Source organism: Vicia villosa, linkage group LG7 (genome assembly GCF_029867415.1).
Source record: "Vicia villosa cultivar HV-30 ecotype Madison, WI linkage group LG7, Vvil1.0, whole genome shotgun sequence".
In the NCBI taxonomy this organism is placed as follows: Eukaryota; Viridiplantae; Streptophyta; class Magnoliopsida; order Fabales; family Fabaceae; genus Vicia; species Vicia villosa.
In genome coordinates, this window is record NC_081186.1 from 120,280,898 (window position 1) to 120,304,458 (window position 23,561).

General features: G+C 34.8%; 3 protein-coding genes across 3 annotated transcripts; 1 reads left to right on the plus strand and 2 right to left on the minus strand.

Annotated features, from left to right (window-relative positions):
* Positions 1–2,290: 2,290 nt before the first annotated feature.
* On the minus strand, positions 2,291–7,270 carry LOC131616735 (uncharacterized). The gene is made up of 8 exons (XM_058888160.1): positions 7,034–7,270; positions 6,780–6,880; positions 5,739–5,815; positions 4,530–5,535; positions 4,333–4,459; positions 3,611–3,892; positions 2,609–2,710; positions 2,291–2,492 (listed from the first exon to the last, which is right to left on the minus strand). The coding sequence occupies exons 4-8, from the start codon at positions 5,090–5,092 to the stop codon at positions 2,346–2,348; spliced, it is 1,221 nt and encodes a 406-aa protein (XP_058744143.1). The 5' UTR covers positions 5,093–5,535; positions 5,739–5,815; positions 6,780–6,880; positions 7,034–7,270; the 3' UTR covers positions 2,291–2,345.
* Positions 7,271–12,980: 5,710 nt separating this feature from the next.
* LOC131620097 (uncharacterized) lies at positions 12,981–14,099 on the plus strand. The gene has a single exon (XM_058891118.1). The coding sequence runs from the start codon at positions 12,981–12,983 to the stop codon at positions 14,097–14,099; it is 1,119 nt and encodes a 372-aa protein (XP_058747101.1).
* A 3,466-nt stretch (positions 14,100–17,565) lies between these two features.
* Positions 17,566–23,322, minus strand: LOC131616736 (cellulose synthase A catalytic subunit 3 [UDP-forming]). The gene is made up of 14 exons (XM_058888161.1): positions 22,901–23,322; positions 22,624–22,689; positions 22,030–22,225; positions 21,617–21,837; positions 21,413–21,527; positions 21,120–21,297; positions 20,761–21,027; positions 20,326–20,671; positions 19,965–20,228; positions 19,662–19,874; positions 19,272–19,536; positions 18,978–19,180; positions 18,419–18,769; positions 17,566–18,308 (listed from the first exon to the last, which is right to left on the minus strand). Exons 2-14 carry the CDS (start codon positions 22,645–22,647, stop codon positions 17,724–17,726), a joined length of 3,228 nt encoding a protein of 1,075 aa, XP_058744144.1. The 5' UTR covers positions 22,648–22,689; positions 22,901–23,322; the 3' UTR covers positions 17,566–17,723.
* Positions 23,323–23,561: the final 239 nt, after the last annotated feature.

Here is a 23,561-nt window from a genome sequence, read left to right on the forward strand (position 1 = left end):
TAATCCTCAAAGAAGATATCCTCAAACGTACTCGTCCAACAAAAGACATAGCTCCTAAACAGAGTTCACATCTTTGACATCGTCGGTCCCCCGACCTGCTTCTCTTCTCCAAACATGGTTTGTTAATATATCTAATCCCCAATCAGGGTACATCAAGTTACTGATCATCCCCAAGCAGAAATCATAAATCCCCAGCTGTGTATCTTCAAAATAAATTTACCATTACATACTTAATTTTGGACATTATATCACATATCAATCAACTTTATATATATGAGTTAGAGATCAACTTTAAAATTGGACATTATATCTAAAATTGGACATTATATCACATATCAATCAACTTTATTTTATTTAAAATAAATTTACCATTACATACTTACTTTTGGATTTTTTTTCAATTAATGTTATATGTTTGTCAATTTCTTATATCTTAAAAATCGATCAAACTACTATGTATGATCTTAAACTACTATGTATGATCTTAAGCTCTAGTTAATTATATCTTTCTCCATCTTTCAGTTAAACATACCACCTATTGATTTCTGGTTAGATTGTTATAAGTATTTAAAGTAGATTTATTATTATAATTAATGGTTACATATCTCGGTTAATCTTAATTGAATAATGTAGAATTAAAGTGAAAATATGATTTTTAAACATCTTAAATTAATAATATTTCTTTATTATTTTAAGTTTTAAAATAACACTTAAAGAGTGTGATTTACATTAAGACCCTAAAATCTTAGTTGATACTCAATCTCTATATTTGGGTCTGTGGTCTTAATTAGCCATGGACATCTCTAATCTTCGAGAGTTGGTTGTAAACACTCCAATCTTAGTTGATACTCAATCTCTACATTTGGGTTTATGGTCTTGATTGGCCATGGATATCTCTAATCTTCGAGTGTTGGTTGTAAACACTACAACACCTAGAATATGCTGTTCTTTTAAGTTTATTTATCTATTTTACAAAAATACTTAAATTTATTAATTAAATTTTATATTGTTGGCATTTTTGAATCTGTTCACACATAATGGTGGGAATTCGACTTAAAATTTTTCTGCAGACACTATCATTTCGAATTTTAAATTTAAAAATGAAATATCAAATGATTTTTAAAATTATTGAACTAATCATATTAAAAATTGGTTAAAAATACTAATCACATATAAAATATTTGTTATAGATAATATATTTGATATAGAAATGATTAATTTAGTAAATTATAAATAAATAGATTAAATCCAAATTACATTTACTACATAAAAATACAATATGTGCTTTTATGAATATAAGAAAAATAATTTATTTTTTCTCAATTAATATTTCAAAAATTAATTACAATCGATAAAGGCTGATTTGATATGCATGATAAAAAATATAATAAAATAACTATATCACATTTTGTTTCAATTTGTGTTGGTGAGAGAATTAAATATTATAAATTAATACTAAAATTTACTATCTCTAATTTAAATTATTATCCTAAATTTAAACTAGAGTAGAAATCAACATGATAAAATAAAAATATATATATATTGCTCATCTATTCATATACTAGTTAAATAAAAATATAAAAAGTGAAATATATATTATATATATATATATATATATATATATATATATATATATATATATATATATATATATATTCTTAATAATATTTTTTATATATAATAATATGATTATTGAATGTGTATGAAATAAATGAGAAGATAAAATCAGGCCCGGCCCAACACTTATCGAGGCCTGAGGCGAATATATATATATATATATATATATATATATATATATATATATATATATATATATATATATATATATATATATATAATCAGCTTTATTTAATTCTTTTTAATTAATAATAGATTCATTTTACCCAATCTTGATTGAAAAAAATTTGATCTTACATGTATAATTTTACTTATTTTAAATTTAACTATTATTTCTTTAATTTGGATTATTGTTGTCTACATATTCTCTTCTTAATAATATAGAATTAAATTTTTCTAATATGAGGTCAATAAAGCTTGCTTATATACGTGTGTATCATGCATCAATTGTTTTTTTCTTGGAAATCGTTACTTATTTTTATTCTTAAGCTTTTTGTTAACAATTTTCCACCACCTTACGCTACACGGGTTACAAAGTACTAATTAAAATGCATTGAACTCAATTGAAAACACAAGTAAACTCTTAGAACACAAATATATGAATAGGAAAAAAATAAAATTTGGAGGCTCAAGGCGGTGGTCTCGGTCGCCTACCCCTTGGATTGGGCCTGGATAAAATAATAATATAATATTTATTTTGTTCATCAAATACAAAATAGAATATTTATTTATAGGTGAATCTGTATCACTACTAGAAATACACGTATATCCAAATCAGGTGGCATTTCATTAGTTGGTTGACTATCAGCTTCGTCCTCTCCTGGAATAGTTGGATTCTGAGAAGAAATCTCCAACTTTTTCTGTTCAAATTTATCCTAAAAGAAAATTGAAAAAAATAGTAAGGAACTAAATTCAATAAAAGTGATATTTTCCAAAAGACTTGTGTGTAGATTTAAAATTCAATCAAATTAACACTTCCCGAAATACTTACATATGCAGATTCAGCATGAACTCCAACCCAACTTTGATCCTTTTTCCGATGTGTGCGAAAATAGAACTCGGTCAATGATGGATCTGCACCCTTTTCCTTCCTCTACAAATTACAAAAGAAATAGAACTCAATAATTTTATGTATCAAAGTATATGATAGTGGTATAGTGATACTTAACATGTCAAATTATACTCATATTCTCCAGTGTCTCTAACCAAAACGATAACACTGATCAATAATTAAAAACAGAATTGTCTATATCCTATGTACAGTTAGTTAATTCAAAACACCACCTGCAACAAAGAAACAGTTCAATCATGGTTACATCTAAGTAGAACTCACATCTTATTCCACTTCATATATGTTTCTCTTTTACTATCGTATCAAACTATTAAGTAGATTATGATTCAGTTCATTAACTAAAAGACTATTCGATTATTTAATAACAGTTCGGTTCGATTATGTGATTTCCCTACTAGAACTCACATCTTATTCCACTTCATATATGGATCTCCCTACTAGAAAGATAAACTTACTTTCTCATCCCTTTGGACTCCATTACAAGCAAACAAATATATTTTCAGATTTCTTAAAGGTGATAGTTAATTCTCTTTATTTCATATAAAAAATTAATAGATTTACTAGTTTGCTTCTAATTTAGATAATTGTATTTCTAACTTTTACTCCCTACCAACATTATATGTCTGTTCGATGATAGAGCTTGTGGATTTATAAATGGTCTGGTAGTGTGCCCTGTATGTCACTATACTATAAACTAGATTTTCCTTCTTTGACTATGTTTATAAAAATGCTTTATAAATTCATCTTCCCACAAAGCAAAAGACCAAATCTTTCAGAAGTTAAATCTCTAGACACAATCCCTATAATTGATTTGAGTTACTCTCATGACAACAACCATTCATCCTTGGATACTAAACTTCAAAATTAACAAGTCAGTATATTTTCTGTACCGAAATATAATGAAAAACATATAATATATACCATTCTTTTCCAATGCAAACGATGAGGAATAGACCCTCCGGTGTGAAGAGATGCGCCATCCATAGAAGACCGGTTTCTTTTATTCGTCTCAGATGTTTTTTTAAACTTTAACGAATTCCAATGTTCCAATAATTGCTGCCACACATCAGCTCCCATCCAACCCGGTCTATACTCCAAGTCTTTGCGAACATCTTGTAGTAGCTGAGACATCTTTGCTGCACCTCTTCTTTCAAAGTTACGTCGCACCGTAACCTTGTGTTCCGGTGGCCATGAAAACTTTTTCTGTATTAAAAAAACCATGTATTGTGAGCAAAACAGATCAATTTTGTGCAGCTCGGGTTAGCTGCATCACATAGCCTCAAAAATCATAATGGAGAAAAGAAGATGAAAAAACAGAAAAGACACTTAAGCACATTAAGGTTTAAGGACATCCCCACACAATTATATAAATGTTTTACAAGACTACTTGAAAAAGTTTCATATTAGATCTAGCATATTCAATTAGGTGAATCTAAAAACACTCATCAATCATAACATTAAATTCACCAATTTATTACATGTCTAGTTTTCTCTATGCTGAATTTGTCCCCACCTAAGGTTACTTCATGGTTCTAATGACTTATTGTTTTTTAAAGGTTTAGTTTTCTAATTTCCTACTGTTTCTTATTCAGAGATTAATCAATCCTAACCTAACTCAAATGTTTAGGCAATGCTTAGATTACCTGAAATAAGTCAAAGAAAGAATCTCTTTGATTAGATGATAATTTCTTCCATGATGGTTTTCCCTCACTCAAATGAGTGCGTATGATGTGGGAAATTTCTGCAACTACCAATTTATGATGATCAAACCTGAAAAAAAGACATTTTAAGCACAAATATTGACTTAAAGTGGTGAAAATAATGCGAGTAAGAGACTCACCCATCACCTTCCGGAAGTATTGGGATTTTAGTTCCAACGGTGTCTCCACTAACATGGCTAGATGAAGATGGGGCTTCAATGACCATAATTTGAGAAGGGATCGGTCGAGATGGATGTTGAGAATGAGGTTGAGGTTGAGGTTGAGAAGGGATAGGTCGAGATTGAGTTTGACTAGGATGTGGTTGAGAAGGGATAGGTCGAGATTGAGTTTGACTAGGATGTGGTTGAGAAGGGATAGGTCGAGATTGAGTTTGACTAGGATGTGGTTGAGAAGGGATAGGTCGAGATTGAGTTTGACTAGGATGTGGTTGAGAAGGGATAGGTCGAGATTGAGTTTGACTAGGATGTGGTTGAGAAGGGATAGGTCGAGATTGAGTTTGACTAGGATGAGGTTGAGAAGGGATAGGTCGAGATTGAGGTTGACTAGGATGAGGTTGAGAAGGGATAGGTCGAGATTGAGGTTGATTAGGTAGAGGTTGAGAAGGTTGAGTGTGAGATTGGGTGGGTTTAGGCCGTGAAACAAGATCACTTAATATTAAAGCATCTATACAAATAACTATCATACTTCATTTACAGTATAGAAACAAAATCTTAAATGCACAAACAGATGTAGGCAGCAACATACAAAAAATTATAAAACTTGTGACCAAACTTATACTTCTAATTTCAATGTTCTGTTTAGATTGATTTTGTTATGGAGATACTCTCAAAACTTGTGACCAAACTTGTATGCTTACTTAATCTTGAATTCAGGTCATTCCGGTTAGGACTACCGGCAGCTGATGTTTTACATTATACTGAGTGCAGGCCGGTAGATAAGGATAGAAGGAACTAGAGTACCAAATTATGTATCTAGCTACATTGGATGCAATTAGAATCCATTAATAGGGGTTCTAGATCCAATTAAGATGAAATACAACCCATATGTGTGTGATTCTTATTCAAACACATTAATTCTTCAAAATCATATTATTTGCACTAGTCTCTACATTATCAACTTCTTTAGCTGTTGGAATGACAATCACAGAACAATTTCCAGAAAATTCAGCAAAAGGATTAAAACAAAAAATATCATGGATCAGATCCTAGTAATGACATACACAAGAAAATTTTAACAACTTTCCATAAAGACAACACAAGCTGAATTATAACAAATATGAAATGTTTATAGTAAAGAAAGAAATGTTTATTAAGTTGTAGAAGACAAACCTTTCTCAGTGTCTCACAAATAGCCACTGCACCAAATAGGCAGTAAGAATGCGCCCAACAACAGTAAGAATGCGCCCCTGCACCAGAAAAATAAATCAAAGGGAGATAGGCACCGAACAGTATAAGGAAAAAGAGATCTACACAGAAAACATATATATATATATATATATATATATATATATATATATATATATATATATATATATATATATATATTATGTTAATGAATCTCATTGAATGAATAAAGTTAGTTACATGAATGAATCTCAGTGTCTGTTTGTTTTATGTTATTTTTAAAATATATATATATATATATATATATATATATATATATATATATATATATATATATATATATATTATATGAATGAATCTCATTGAATGAATAAAGTTAGTTACATGATAGAAATTTATAGAAACAGTATGATATAAATAAATGTATTAATTAAAAGTAATTGTCCACTTTTTCAACGTATGCATCTAGCAATTTCTAGAAAGAATAAAAGGGAATGATGTTTGTTTTGACAAATAAATTTTCAAAAATGGGGAACCCTTAGTTGTATTGTTCAAATGAGTATTAATTCAAACAAATATACTTGGCTTTCAAAGTTGATGATACAAGTAACACGCATGGACAAGTTCCTAGTAAACATTTGACTATTTCAAACTTATATTTTCATTCAAAAGATATATAAAGTGAAACAATATTCATAAGCAAATATACTAAAATGAACATGAACAATTTATCAGATGATCTATTGATAGAGATTTGGAGTCGTGTTCCATACAAAACAGTTGTGAGAGGCAAATCCATCTCAAAGCGTTTCTTAGCTCTAATCTCACAACATCATTTTATTGAACGATTCATTCTTCATAACCATACTCTATTCCAACAAATGAAAGATGAGGAAAACCAAAAATGGAACTTCAATTTCATCTCAGACCGTAAACTCCTAATCTCTTTCTATTAAGCTAACACGTGAGATAGACAATAGAATCCCCTATCTGACAGTGTTCATCAAATAAAGATGTGTAACTTACGATATTGGAGGGAGATGACCAGCAATGCAACGCCGCACCAGTATGAACAACTTCAACCAAATTTGATGCAAAGGTTAGTGAACGTGTCTTCCCAAAAGTTCCTGGCAACAACCCCATAAATCGACATATATTATCATCTCAAGACAGTACCACTATGATTTTACCCACAATTATCATGAGAACAAGCAACAGGAGCAAGAAAGTCGAATGGAAAAGCAAGCAAAACGACATTAGTAGGAACACAAATTGAATACCTGAGTTGAAGTGTGAAGATGAAGAAGACGACGGTGCTAGGGTTCGCGAAATCGTGCTCCGGCGAGGTTGCGGCAACAGAAATCGGGCTACGGCTAGGGTTGCGGCAACAGAAATCGGGCTACGGCAAGGGTTGCGGCGAGGTTGCTTTTTAGGTTTTCCAATTTTGTTTGAAGGAGCTGATATTGTAGACGTTGCAAGGAATTGATACTATTGGCTTAGTGGTTTAACAATTAGTTTAAAATATAACATTACTAATGTATAGATTATGTTTGTTTCAAATGTATTAAAGTTAAATTTAGTGTCCTATTGGTAAAGACTTAGAGTCTTTGGGATTAAAACTGTGGTTCGATTCCTTGTCAAACATATTTCACCTTTTTTATAATTTTAATTTTTCTTATAATTTTGTAATTATATTTTTTAAAACTTTTATAGCTACTATTAAAATATAAGTTGAATAATTAAATAAATATATATATCAAAATTTGCATACAATTTATTTTATTGAAAACTAACAGTAAATTAAAAATTAATTAAAATATATCATAAAAATATAAGTTGAATAATTCAATAAATATATATAAAAATTTGCATACATTTTATTTTATTAAAAACTAAGATTAAAATAAAAAATTTAATTAAAATACATTATAAAAATAATTAATAACGTAGATAAAATAATGATCAATTTTTTTTATTAAATTTAAACAAAAATTAATTTTTTTTATTAAATTTAAACAAAAATTAATTTTTTTAGAAAAAATATAAATATGTCTAATTCGCAGCAAAATCCGCAGGACATGTTCCTGCGGAATTACCTGCAGAATATGTATTGTGGTTTAATTTTTTAAAATTAGATTTCCGCAGCAAAATCCGCAGAAAAATTTCCTGCGAAATTACCTGCGGATTTTGTCTTGTAGTCAGATTTATTGGAGGAAATATATATTCCGCAGCAAATTCCGCAGGTATTCCTGCGGAATTTTCTGCAAATTTCTTATCCGCAGCAGAATTTATTTTATTTAATAAAGTGGCAGGAAAATCCGCAGGTATACCTGCGGAAAAATTTCCGCAGGAAATTCCGCAGGTAATACGTGTATTTCTAGTAGTGTATCTATTCATTATAAAAAATTAGATAGAGTTATCTTTAAAATAAAATGATTTAAAAAAATATTTAATAATTAATTAAATAGGATAAAATTAAATTTTGATTGGTAGAAAATACACTACTCAATGTTTTACTATGGGCTGAAAAATTGTCCCGTCAAAATCATATTTTTTTATCTTATCATGGGCAATAAACAGATTTCAAAATTATTAAAACTAACATTAAGGGTTATTAAAATATAATAGTAATATTAATAATAATATAACGTCTCATCTAAACCTAGGAGCTAAAATTCTTAGTGCAAAAGCAGAAGGTAACAAGAGATAGAAAGAGGGTGATGAGAAGAAAGAAATAACTTCAACACGCAGAAAACTTATTCCATTTCCTTCTTTTTATCTCCTATTCCGTCCTTTTGTTTTGATTTATTTTTTTTATTTATATTCATAATCATGTGAAGATTGTTCAATTAGGAAGATGTCAAAATTAAAAGGTTGGTGGGAAATGTATCATGGTTGGAGAAAAATACAGGTAGTTGGTGCATGCAATGTTTGATATGTTTGAAGCATAAGAATGGAATGGACAAAAAAAAAAAACGAATGAAAAAAAGAAGAATGTACTCAAAATATAAAAAATAGTGATTGTGTTACATTATTGCTTGCTATTTTTATTTTTATTTTATTTCATTGTTAATGAGTTAAGTATTTTATATAATAAAAGATTTTATATAAATGTTAGATTTGTTTGATAACTTAATAATTTCTATTTATATAGAAATCAAAAACAAAATTCTAAATCAATTCCTATGAGTCACTTAAACTAATACTTGAATTCAATCAGAGAATGAAAATGGAAGTCTACCTGAGTTTTTTGACATTGTGGTTTACTTAATTAATCATCTTGTCAGGAAAATCGGATTTTGTATGAATTGCAAGATGAGATTGTAATTATCTTGTGTCAATTGGAGATGTATTTCACTTTATTATTTTTTGACATTATGGTTCACTTAATTATTCATCTAGTCAGGGAAATGGGATTTTGTGGTCCAATTTATTTAAGATAGATGTATCCAATACAACAATACATGAAGATCTTTAAAGAGTATACAAAGGATCATCATAGTTTGAAGCTTCGATCATTGAAAGGTACAACACAGAAGAAGCTGTTGAGTTTTATTCAAACTTGTAGGTGTTTTCATGTTGGTTGCATTTGTGGTAAAACATACCTGGATGTTCAATGTCTTGACCAATGTCATGACATGCTTTATATGGTGTAATGCATGCTGCGTATGTTTAAGCTAATACATGTTTTGTTAGTGAATGTCATGACCGGTGTCATGACATCCATGTCTGACAGCAGAAGCTGTTATGTTTTATTATTATGTTTCCTGATTTCTCTCAATCTACAATTTAGGAAACATTTTATTGCGTGCTGAAAATTTCTCCTAGAAGATTTTGTTAACAGCACATTCTGTAACAGCCTGATGACGTGTAAATTAGGTTAACTTAGTTAACCCTAATTTGGTTCTTGGAAAGCTCGAGGCCCAAGAGCTGCATATAAGAAGACTGCAATCCTAATTTGGAATGCAAAGAGATTTGTTAATTGTGAAGAACCGTAGTTTTGTGTATGTGTGTTTAGTCTCTTGTACTCCAAGCAATTGTCTTTTAATGATTGTATTGGAATAGATTGTGTTTTGTAATTTGTCACTCTAAGCTTTTAAGCACGAGTGTGTGTCTCTTGATTGAAGCTTTTAAGCAGATCAAGGTGTGTTTTGAAGTGTGTCTTCTATCTTATTTGATTAATGTTTGTTTGTAATCACTACTGTGATTGAGGGGGAGTGAGTGGAGATACTCAGGTCTAGGATTAGATTGGAATTACATTGGGTAGGTCTTAAGTGAGGAGTTGTAAACGGAGGAGTTTAACTCTGAATTAATACTGCTTATATTGGATTCCCTCCATGGCTTGGTAGCCCCTAGAGTAGGTATTGTTGTATACCGAACTGGGTGAATAATTTGCTGTGTTCTTTACTGTTTTGTGCACTTCTGTTTTAATGTATTATTCTGTGTGATTGTGGATGTCATAACATCCACTACGACATGGCGTGTGAGTTACTAGAATTTTCAATTGGCATCAGAGTAGGCACCCTGCCTGAAAATTCTTGTATTATGGAGAAGAAATTGTTAGTGTTTGGGAATAGACCACCCATTCTGGATGGCTCTAACTATGACTACTGGAAACCTCGTATGGTAGTTGTCATAAAGTTTGTGGACAGCAAGGCCTAGAGAGCTGTGGAAAATGGATGCAAACATCCTGAGAAGGTAATGGAAGATGGAACCACTGTTCTAATTCCTGAAGAACAATGGAGCAAAACTGAGGAAGAGCTAGCTTTGGGCAATTCCAAGACACTAAATGCCTTGTTCAATGGAATTGACAAGAACATATTCAAACTTGTGCAGCACTGTGATCTAGCTAAAGAAGTTTGGGATATTCTCAAAACAACTCATGAAAAGGCACATCCAAGGTGAAGATGTCTACATGAATATCCTTGAGATTGCAAATACCTCAGGAGAAAAAATGTCTGAAGAAAAGCTGGTAAGAAAGATCCCCAGATCACTGCCTAAGAGATTTGCTATGAAGGTGACTGCTATAGAAGAAGCTCAGGACATCAGCAACATGAAGCTGGATGAACTCATTGGTTCTCTACAAACCTTTGAGATGAGTATTTGTGACTCTGTTGAAAAGAAGAACAAGATCATAGATTTTGTTTCCAACACTGAAGATAGTTCAAGAGAAAGCAATGGTGGAAGTGATGAAAATTTATCAGAAGCCATAGCCATGCTTGGAAAACAATTCAACAGGTTCATTAAAAGGGTTGATCAGAAGTCCAAACCCAATGTCAAGAACACTTCCAATGACATCAGCAAGACCTATGATCCTAGCAGAAGATTCAAAGCTGAAGAGAAGCCCAATCAAAGTAAAGGGATTCAGTGTCATGGATGTGAAGGATATGGACACATTAGAGCTGAATGTCCTACCTACCTCAAAGAGCAAAAGAAAGGGTTGTCTGTCACTTGGTCTGATGAAGACTCTGACAATGAGTCTGAAGAAGAAACTGCAAAACATGTCACAGTTCCAACAAGTGTCTATGCATTTGATGATAATTCCAATGATGATGAGCTAACCTTTATTGAGCTTGCTGCCTCATACAAGAAGCTGTGTATCAAGAATGCTGAAGTCTGCAAACAAGTGGAGAAGCAAAAGATAATCATAAGGGAGCTGGAAACTGAGAAGAATAAATGTCTTGCAACTATAGACTCTCTCAGTAGTGAAATGAGCATGTTGAACTACAAACTTGATCAAATGACTAAATCCTTCAGAATGTTGAATAATGGAACTGACACTCTGGAAGAAATTCTGGAGTTTGGGCAGGAAGCAGAAGATATGTCCGGGGTAGGATTTGTGGCTAAAGCGGAACTCACTTATGGGATCAGGAGATCAAAACCTGAAGCTTGCATGATAAACCAGATGTCAGCACCAATGTCACAACATCAAGGAAACAGAAGAAGGAGCCATACAAAGAAGAAATTCCAAAGATGGAGGTGTCACCACTGTGGAAGATTTGGTCACATCAAGCCATTCTGTTTCATACTAGTTGGATATCCAAACCAAACACATCAAGCCAAACCTAAACATGATACTCTTAACAGGAAGCAACAATGGGTGGCTAAGAATATTGTTCTAGTAGCACACACTTCTCTAAGAATGTCTGCCAAGGAAAACTAGTACCTTGACAGTGGTTGCTCAAATCATATGACTTGAAGAAAGAACTTATTAGTAGACATCAAACTTGATGGAACCAGTTATGTGACTCTTGGTGATGGAGAAATAAGAGAAGTCAAAGGTGTTGGCAAGTCAGGATGTCCTGGTGCTCCTAATCTGAATAATGTCTTACTTGTTCAAGGATTGGCTGCAAATCTTATAAGTATCAGCCAACTGTGTGATGAAGGGTTCAATGTCAGGTTCACCAAAGAAGAATGCATTGTCACAAATGGATAAAATAAAGAAGTCATGAAGGGATTTAGGTCTAAGGATAATTGCTACCTATGGGAGCCTAACACCTCAAACTACCCATCTGCCTACTCCATGATTAGAGAAGAAATCAAGGTTGACTGTCAAGAAGCTGATGAAGAATCATATGTTGGTAACCTCACCATCAGTGAACTGACTGCTGTTTTTACTGAGACATGTCTAATGAATGAGAAATTGTGTGCAAAAGTACGGGAGTATAGGAAAACTAATAGTTTCCTACTAGAAGAAAGAGTAAGTCTCATGGAAGATATTGTTGATCTAGAAAGAAAGTTAGAAGACACAAGATCTAACGAACAAGCAACCATGAAGATGGATGTTCTGAAAGAAACTAAGCCAATCATCTCAGGAGCATGTGAGGATGTCACAACAGATGTCATGACATCAAAATTTACTAATGAGTCAAGTGTGAGCAATGAATCAAAAAACTCCTCTAGCTGCAATGTCAGAAAGAGTGCTGCAACATCAGTTGGCAACACTATAAAACTCCAAATCATCAAAAATTGTGTGCCTACTGATCTCTCTATTGCTGATCAGAATTATAGCAATTAATCCTATTAGGGTAATACACTTTGGGCTTTTTAAATATCCATTATTTGAAACTTCCCCTATTTAGTTGTTGTGTCAAGTTCCCTCCTACTCCTATTTTCTTACAAAAGACGACAACCCACTCTATTGGTCTCATCAACACCTTTCTGAATTTGAACCGCTCCGACGCTCCTCACAATCGTGCCACAAGAAGCCCTCTGAAGAATCTCAAGATGTCTCAACAACCGAATGCTTCCTCCCCAAAGAAAGTGTCTCCCATCTCCGACTCTGCAACACCTAATGAGTCAACTAACCCTAATCGGGCTCTCAAAGTATATCCTTTAAGGTTGATCAACACTGATGATTTAACGATTACAAAGCCAAGAACATCGCATGCAAGAAGACCTAAGGAGAGTGTTCGTACTAAGGGCTCCAATCCCGCATCATCCAATCCTCGTGAGGAACTTACTAAAGAAGGAACAAGATATGTTCATAACTCCATAGCCAAGATTGTCAAACGGATTTTGGATGAAAATCATCAGGTCCCTGGGATATCTGTCACCTTACAAACTGTGATTCCTAATCCTCCCAAGAGCAAACGTAATGATAACGATGTTCACACTGTTGGTAGTGACATTCACATGACTGAAGAAGATAACAATGAAGAGGTTCAAGAAGATGATGATAACACCAATGTCCCTGAGGATGTCAATGACATCGAAAATTCTGGAGCTGATGAGAGTCCAAGGACAGATGTTGGAACAGGTATAAATGTTGTGAATGTAGATGAGTACTCTGACAATGATTTGGTTGCTACTGTGAACCCTAGTGTAGCCGAAAGGCTCATGACTAGGAGAAAAGGCAAAGCTGTGATTCAGAAGTCTCCTGTGAAGAAAGTTGGTGTTAGAAGCCCTTCCAAAGACTTTGTCAAGAAGAAGAGTACTTCTGCAGGACCTATAAAGAGCAGAGATGTGACTAAAAGTGTAGGTATTGGTCCCTCAAAATCTTGGAGCAAGGTTGTTCCAAAGAAGCGGAAGGAAAGAGCTGTTGATGAATCCGAGTCCGATGTTAAAGTGAATGTCCATGACATTCCATTAAAGAAGAAGCCCGCAACTAGCATGCTTGCTGCCAGTGTACCTGAAGTTCCCATTGACAATGTATCCTTCCACTTTGCTGCAAGTGCAAACAGGTGGAAATTTGTGTATCAAAAGAGACTGGACCTTGAGAGGGAATTGACTCAAAATGCTCGTGACTGTAAGGACACAATGGACTTGATTAAGGCTGTTGGCCTAATAAAAATTGTTGTCCATCTGAGTAAATGCTATGAAATGCTGGTGAAAGAGTGTTTGTAAGAGGCTGAAGAGTGTGCTGACAAAAGATCCAAGGAATTCAGAAAAGTGTTTGTAAGAGGAAAATGTGTTAACTTCTCGTCCACTATGATCAACAACCTATTGGGAAGATCTGACGAAGCTCAACCTGAGCTTGAAGTCTCTGATGACAAGGTATGCCAAGTTATCACTACAAACCAAGTCAGGAGCTGACCCTTCAAAGGAAAATTGTCTGCTAGTAAACTAAGCATGAAGTATGCAATGTTGCATAAGATTGGGGCTGCTAATTGGGTGCCACAAATCACAAGTCTACTGTCTCAACTGTTCTTGGAAGATTTATCTATGTTGTTGGTACAAAAGCAAAGTTTGACTATGGTACCTACATTTTTTAGCAGACCATGAAGCATGCTGGCATCTAAAGTGTAAAAGGCCCCATAACATTTCCTTCTCTCATATGTGACATCATCTTGAACCAGCACCTTGGCATCTTGGTTGATAGTGATTCTATTTGCAAAAATTAAAGTGTTCTGTCTTTCCATTATAAACTGTCTCAGGGAACGCACATCCCAGACATTGTCATGACATCGGCTGAGACATCCAAGAGTGGATCATCAGCTAGTAAGGCTAAATTCATAACAATGATGAAAGAGACATGAGCTGGAGGAAAGGAAGAAATCTCTTGAGAAGTTGATCAGCACTCTAGAGAAGGATGGTAATGAGGATTTTGCAGGCGCTGCAGGGACAGAGGCACAAGATGAACAGGAAGAGGGAGGAGACTCTGAAGAAGAAGTTGAAGAAGGAAATACCAGTCCAGCTGATGGTTCAGATGAAGAAGATGCAGAAAGTGATGCAGACAACTCTGGTGGGTCTGAATCTGAAGAATAAAGACAGCTGGCGGTGGTGATATTTTTCTTGTTGTTTTGTTTTTGTTTGATTTAATTCTGGTATGTACTTAATTGCATATTAAGGTTGCTTTGGCAACTTTTCTGACCAAACAGGGGGAGTAGTAATGTCACCCCAGAACAACAAGTATGTGTGATCAACAATTCTGATGCTTATTTTGTGTTAATCTGTTTGATATGATTGTGTGTAGTATAGCAGTTTATTTCTGTTATACTTGACAGCTGCTCATGTTGTATGGTTGTAGTGGTAGTATAGCCATGTTATGTGCTTTGATGATTGCTTGTAGTAGTAGCAGTAGCTGTGGTTGATGTATGCATACGGATGATAGTAGTAGTGTATGCTCTTTGTGTGGTATGTTGTACTGTATTAGGTCTAATTGTGTATGGTTGTGTGTTTTCTACTGCAAGTGTTTCTCGAATATGGTGGACAGGTTGTTTTAGCCAAAAATTTGCCAAAGGAGGAGATTGTAGGTGTTTTCATGTTGGCTGCATTTGTGGTAAAACATATCTGGGTGTTTAATGTCTTGACCAATGTCATGACATGCTTTATATGGTGTTATGCAGAAATTTTTCATGTGTTTTTCATATAGAAATTCCACCCAAAAGCTCACATTCCTTCAACTCAATCATCTTCCGAACAGCCCTTAACAAATCTCTTCTCTTCCAAACTTCTTATAACTCGTGAGACACATTTCTTTCGCCGAAATTCAGTTTCCGAAACACCAAGACAACAATCCTTTTTGCAACTTGCAACTGAACCACATCCAAGAAGCAAAGCTTCTCCCCCACTTCGCTCAAACTAATTCCTGCAACCAACAACAGAAAACAACAAGTACCGACAGTGTTTCACACACTTTTCGCGTACAGAGAAATAAACAACATTAGACAACATTAACCGGACAGACCGACCAGCTCCGATACCACTAATGTAACACCCCAAATCTACCCGATAATTTATGCGGAAAATCAGAGTATAAAATTCAAGAAAACATACACATTGGGATATTATACTTCGTCATTTAAAATCATTCACGACATACTTGCCTTCATCATAGATACATAGCACGTAAAATAAATAGATAATTGAATTAATCCTAAAAAATTACTTTATAGATATAATTATTTCAACTCGCAGTGGAATTCACAAAACTTCACAATTTTCAATTTAATCATAACACCTTCGCAATATAGCTTCAAGCTACAATACAACAATAAAGCATCACTAAAAATTCAGCAAGTAACAAATAATTAAAACACGCGTTTATCCCCCCGAGTGCTACGTATCAGAGCGACCACCGACTCGACTCACAGCGTCTAAATCTTCATTAAAGCTATCACATGCACGTTACTAGTATAAAGGTAACGGCGAAACAAATAAAAGGGGTGACATATCAAACAATATAAACAGGGTGATGATAAAAAGTATATTTACGGTTCAAGTCATAATAATTATCACTTTGTGATATATTCGTTACCGTCTAATTTACTTCGCTATATCAACTAAAATATCATATGTCACAATATCTCACATAAATTCATACTCATATTACACAACAATTCACATAAGTCCACACATCAAATCACATAAACTCATAATCACGCAAATGAAATGCGACTCTAACAAATGCACATGCACGTGGTACCCAGGGCTTCAGCCCCCATTGCCAATTGCCAATAAATAGAGGCATCAAAACAGGCATAAGCCTTCGTCACTGTTTGCCAATCCAGGTCGTCACAAAAATGCAATCATGAGACTCAATGAATGCATCATCACAAAACAAACCACAACAACATCGTCACGAGGCTTACGCCTATATCACAAATGTTACCAATAATCAGAGGTAACTCAACATCACTTTATTTCCTGCATTTCGCAGTAATCACAAAATCATAGCATCGCATCGTCACTGGTCGGAGGCACATACACAACAAGTCAACAACTATAATCAACATCATTAATCGTCACAAATAATACAACGGCAATTCACGTATATTCAAAATTTCACTACGTCAAAACATTAACAAAAGAAAACATGTCGCATCACAAAACAACGACTAACGGACTAATCCCGAACACCCCGAATATTATCCTAACCGCTATTTATTTTCCGTCTAATATTTATTTATTCTAGTTCACTAAGTATATCACTCTGCTAGTGTTAAATATGTGGGTATTGCTACTTAGTTATTCTGCTAACAGTTATGCAGAAAATACCCTTTTGCTACCAATACTGCTACTACTGTTCATTTGTCACTAGTCATTTATCTGCTATTAAATTCCAACTAAGTCAATGTTTATCACTAATTCAAAATTCTTTAAAATTATTATACTTAATTCAAGAACTAATCAAATCAAAATTATAAAAAAAAAGTGTAAGCAAAATAAAATAAGAGTTTCTTTCTATTAAAAGAAAAAATGTTGTAAAATAATAATAAAAATTGGTCAATGTTTTTGGACCGGACGGTTTTAACAAAATCAACTATAGTTCTTTGATTCAACTAATGAGCACACAACTAATGTTAACCTATATACACACATATGTTCTTAACATCTTATAATAGCTTCTCTAGAGAAATGGCAAGATAAGTTTACAACTAAAACAACAACTTCACTAATTTCACTTCTAATTAGAGTTCTCATATATTTACTACAAACTGCACATAGTTTAAAGATACATAACCAAATATAAAACCTACAATACAACACATAATTACAATCCAAAACACTGGCCTGTGGTTTTATGATCTAGCAGTTAATTCCACACACCTCAGCTTTAGGACCAGTGACTCTTGTAGTAAACGGATCAACTCGAACCCATAATAGCGAGAAAATGGACGCCAGAAGAATCGACCAGACCACAACAATGGTCGGTGTTCGATTCTGGCGACCCATGAGACCTTTAAGGAAAGGGTAAAGATGAACGATAACCCAAAACGCAAAGAAAAGTTTACCGAATAAAGGACCCCATGATTGATAACCACTGTTTATTGCGTAGGATATACCGGCTACAACTCCTACTAAGTTTATTATGAGAAGTGTTGTTGGAGGAATGAGAAGGGTTGTCCATTTGAACATGTAGAGTTCTGCCGAGTCTCCGTCTTCGTCTGAGGCTTTGGAGGTGACGGTGAAGTTTGTGTCGATTCCAGCGAGGACTTTTAGTAGACCTTGGAATACAGCAAAAAGATGCGCTGATACGCCACCGATAACCCAAAACTGTTCGTTTCTCCACCACTCGTCTATTCCTACACCGCTCCATCTCATCTCGAGGATTCCGGTCGCGAAGATTGAAAGAAAGAGAGAGATAAACCATATACTTGCTAAGTTACTAATCTGCAAGCAAAATAAATTGAAGTTAGATTGTTAAGCATAATCACGCATGCGTTCACTTCACGCAGTTGTGGATCTCGGACATTGGAATAAGGAACAAACAAATAACAAACCTGAGGAATGATAAACTTGTTGGTAAGGAGACAGACAGCTGGCAATGTACAATACAAGACAAGGGGAACGGCGGTGACTGGATAGATTGTGGTGTTTATATAGGCGAATCTCTCGAGCCACTTTAGTCTTCCGCCATAACCATACCAGATGGGACAATGTCGGCTGAAAAGAATCTCAACGGAACCTAAAGCCCATCGAAGCACTTGATTTAGACGATCCGAAAGATTGATAGGAGCTGAACCTTTAAAAGCTGGCCGCTTAGGCATGCAGTATATTGATCGCCAACCACGGGCATGCATCTTAAATCCAGTTAGAATATCTTCTGTGACGGAACCGTAAATCCATCCTATCTGTAGAACAAAAAAACAAATAGCAATTTACTTTTTGAAATTGAAATAATCACATAAATGCAATCATGAAAGTGGACTCACGACAGTGACACGTGGACCCCGATAATATTTCAATGTAAATCACACGTGCTGGTGTCATTTCGGTGTCTGACACTACACATGCCATACCCGCCTTCGATCGTAAATATCAATGTGTCTGACAACATACCTCTGTTCCCCATTCGGTTTTATCCTCGTAACCACAGCTGATGACATGAATAGCTTCCTTTAAAAGAGTTTCGGGAGTAGCAGACTGAGGAACTCCACCATTTTCCATCAGTGTAGAAGCGACAAAAACCGCAGACTGACCAAATCTTTTCTCAAGGCTCACTTGTGACATAAGTAGCGTTTTCTCATCATCAAATCCACTACCTAAAAAAATATCCATAAGAGAAGAAACTCAAAATCAAATACTAAAATAGTTAGAACAGTGGAACTATTAATGCAAGGACCACAAGCCTACCTTCGACTCCTTCTTCTATATCCTCGAGACTGAAGATAGGCACAGTTGAGTTGACATGTTTGCTCGACTTTTTCTTGTCGGAACCTTTCTTACTAGACTTCGAACTTTTCTTTCTATTTCCACCACAGAGGGATGATAGAAACCCGGGCTTTTTATGCTTCAGTTTAAGAGGAGGTTCGTAACCGTATAAAGCTGTCCTATTAAAGACACATCCAGTACCGACATAAACAGGACCTTGAATACCGTCCAGACCTCTCAAGTTTATCTATTCAGGAATAAACATTGCATATCAAAAAAGGTTAAATCACACACAGGGCACAAGAAAAACAGCAATGGAAATCAGATAACATCAACAAAGTCATGTCAACATGGTTAAGAATCGATACTTACATCAAAGAAAACAGTATTACGATTAGCATATCGATCGTTCCTATCAATACCATCAAACCTCTGTGGAAACTGGACATAGCAAACATGTTTACCAAGGTTAGGATCCATCATAAAGCACATTGCTTCTCTTATGGCCTTGCTGTTGTTTATATAGTGATCGCAATCAAGATTCAATAAGAACGGTCCATTCGTAAGGACAGCAGATACTCGAACCTGCAAAAGTTCGATTAATTATATACTGTCTAGGTACATTGTGGAGACAAGTAATTTATATATCGTCTTTAAAAAATGAAACACACTCACAAGTGCATTCATGGCACCAGCTTTCTTGTGATGTTGGAAACCTGGACGCTTTTCACGAGAAACATAGACTAAACGTGGAAGTTCATTACCGTCAGTGTCAAGTCCTCCACTTTGACCTAAGAAAACCTGAATCATTCCCGGATGATCTCTTACGTTATTTCCAGGCCACGGCGTTCCATCTTGCATTACCCACCCTTCTTCCGGAACTTTCGTTGCTTTTGCAACAAGTGCATTAATACGGATTTTAAATTCTTCGTACTCTCTCTGAAAAGTAAAAGATACAATGAGAAAATTCAACATTCTGGCAAGTAGCATAACCACGTCTCGATCCAGCAGAACAATTCATTTTGCGACCTCTTACCTTCATTGCTCTACGATCCTTGACAAACGACGTCTGAACCTTATCTTTCAAGTAGTCAATCTTCTGCGCAAAGTACCACTCAGGTGCACGAGGTTCAATACTATACTTCTTGCTGAAAGGAACCCATTTTCTTGCAAACTCTGATGTTTCAGTTAGAGCTTCAAATGTCAACATCGCGGCACCATCGTCAGAGACATAGCAGGAGACCTTATCCACTGGATAGTCAACTGCAAGAATAGAAAGTACGGTATTCGCAGTCACAAGTGGAGGCTCCTTTAACGGGTCAACAGTGCTGACAAAAATATCAACAGCTGCTAGTTGAGACGGTTCTCCTTCCCGGTCATATCTACAAAACACATGGGTTATGAATCCAAAAATATAACAGATTGAAAAATAAATAAAACACGACTATTGATGAAGTTTAAAAGGTCGTACCTCAGTGCAAGTCTGTCGAGATATGTGTCGCGATTGACAGGAAGCCACTTAGGGAATTGATCCAAAATCCATGATACGGCAAACCAAATCTCACATATAACTGATACCAACCATAAAGCATATGCATTGCGCACCGGATTTGTTAATCGGTAATGCAAGAAAATGCATAGAACAACAAGTCGCAAAACAATGACCATGCGATACGGATTTATCCTAGATGACGGAATAGAAACCTTCCTGGAAAGAGGTTGTCGAGCTTCATCATTCCTGCATAACAAAGAAAGTGAGCTCGTGCACAAAAGTTTAATTAAAAGATTTCGGTTAATATATACGACATAGGTAGTAATGGAAATACTCACAACAACGATTCATCGCCAAATATATCAGATCTGGCATCAATATCTCCGGCCCCTCTTTCAGAAGCAGCTTGGCCTGTGCTCATTGGAGCGACATTCTTTTCTGGCTTCATCTTCCACCCATCAACTCTTTCTTTCCACGCTACATTGCCCAATCCTGCGTCCACAACCCTCATATTTGCTGCACAAGAATTTAACCAAGCATCTCAAATCACAATCCAACAGCTAACGAAAGAAAGAAAAATAGCTATCATAAGAAATGAAAATGAGCATAGTAAGAAGAAGCTGAAACTTACGAGATTGATTAACATCAGATGAATATGGAATATTGAGGACGCGCTTTACCCCACCAGCTATGGGAGATGACATTGAGAGCCTCTCAGGCGAGGCTGCTGAAAACTCTCCAGACACCTGAAATTGGAAAATATTCAAAATTTCATTCAGAGGCCCGAAATTGAAGGTGAAAGACTATCTATCATTTAGGAAGCTAATTGAATGACCTCTTGACCATTTGTCAGCCGCGGAATATGATTGTGAGAAACATCCTTATCATAATTTGGAACGCCAACTTCTTCTGATCGCCCAAGTGTCAATTGCCACCCTAACATGCGATCTGAAATCTTCTGCTTTTGGTTTTGATTTTCCAATTCATAATTAAAGTCACTAACACCATCATCAACACCTCCATCTTCTTCGCTATCTCCAATTATCGCAGGACTTCCTGGAATCAATACGAAGTTTGATTACAAACAGAAATATCACACAAGTATATATGATATCTTCTATAAACCATCTAGAAATTAGTAACAATGGCAATGGTGTGTGATACACACCTAACCAACCACACTCCCTCGCTTACTCTTTCCGAGAGTCAATAATTTAGGACAGATAACACATTCTAGGTTTTGTTTACCTTTGTGCCTCTTGTATCGGGTTTTACACTGGGGACAAGACTGTTTCCCGTCCTTCCTTTCATACTCATAACAAAGTCTACAAACAGGAAAAGCACAAAAATCGCACGCGATGAAAGGTTCGCCATCAAAAGTCTTCCCAACATCTTCAGCACAAATCTGGCATACTTGAACACTCAATGCCGCCATTGGTTTCCCCTAAGTAATTAAAAAAATTTCACTAAGAGATCAAATAGTACATTGACATTCAAATAAATTCATCAACAACTATCAAGGCTTAAAAAAAAGGTCCGTTACTGCAAAAACGGTTGCGACAAAACGGCATCGAAAGGTGCCAATGCCAATAATTGTGGTTAATTAAAACGGTTGCGACAAAACGGCATCGAAAGGTGCCAATGCCAATAATTGTGGTTAATTCACAGCGACCGCAATCAGCGTCGCAACACCTGTACCAACCGAGTCGTGAAAGCCTTTACGCGACCACGGCCGTTTTTTAAAACCTCACTACTACACCTCAATAGCATAGCATCATAAAACATTTCAAGAAATCAAACCATCAAATAAAATTAAAAAAAAAAAGAACTTGTTCTAGTCACCCCAACTTCCTCTTCTGACTCCATAGTGAACTCTACTTAGACTTTCTCAGCTTCCTTTTTTTTTCTCTGCATAATTTGAAGCTTTGATCAGTCCATAATAACTCAAAAATGTATGGTTAACATAACAAAGCATTTTCATCATAAAAAACAATATAAAAATTATTATAAAATAAAAAGTTTCTTGGTACTATCGCATAGTATCTAATTCGGCAACAACAGTTCTTTCTCAATTTTCTTACCAACAAAAACATAAATTTCACATTCACGCGAAACTTACCTCTCAATAAAAAAACAATCTTTTCCTCCAGCTTCCCTTGAATACAAAGAGATCAGTAAGAATCTGAACAACCCAGATGAGTTTTTGAGTAATCAACACCAAAAAAATCCCAACTTTATAGTTTCCAAAAGGGGAAAGAAAGATAGAGTGAATGAAAGAAAAAGTAAAGTGAGAGTCACCAAAGCTGAAACATAGTTCGAATATTTAAGAGAGAGAGCGAACACAAGAACACGCTGAGTTTGTGGTGTGATGATGTTTATGTGAGTGTGTTATAGCTGTAAATGAATAATGAGACAGAGAAAGAAGAAGAAGCTTAGTGAAGACGAAAGGGACAAATGTCATAAATCCAGCTTTGAGGTACACATAGAGACACAATGTGATTGTGGTATGAAATCAAACGGTTTTGTTGTGTTGAGTATGTGAAATGTGTAACTCATATCACACGCACACAAACATTAGTTTTCATTTATCCCTAACATTTATTCTTCACCAACTAATATTGAGTGTAATGAATGACTTGGACTCTTCAATTTAGCAAAACAATGTTTGAATACTTAGGCTTTGATCGGTAAAAATATTGGTTGATTGATAAGTTAGCTGATAGCTTATGGCTGATGGCTGATAGTTTATTGCTAATGATCGATGACTTATAGCTGAAAAG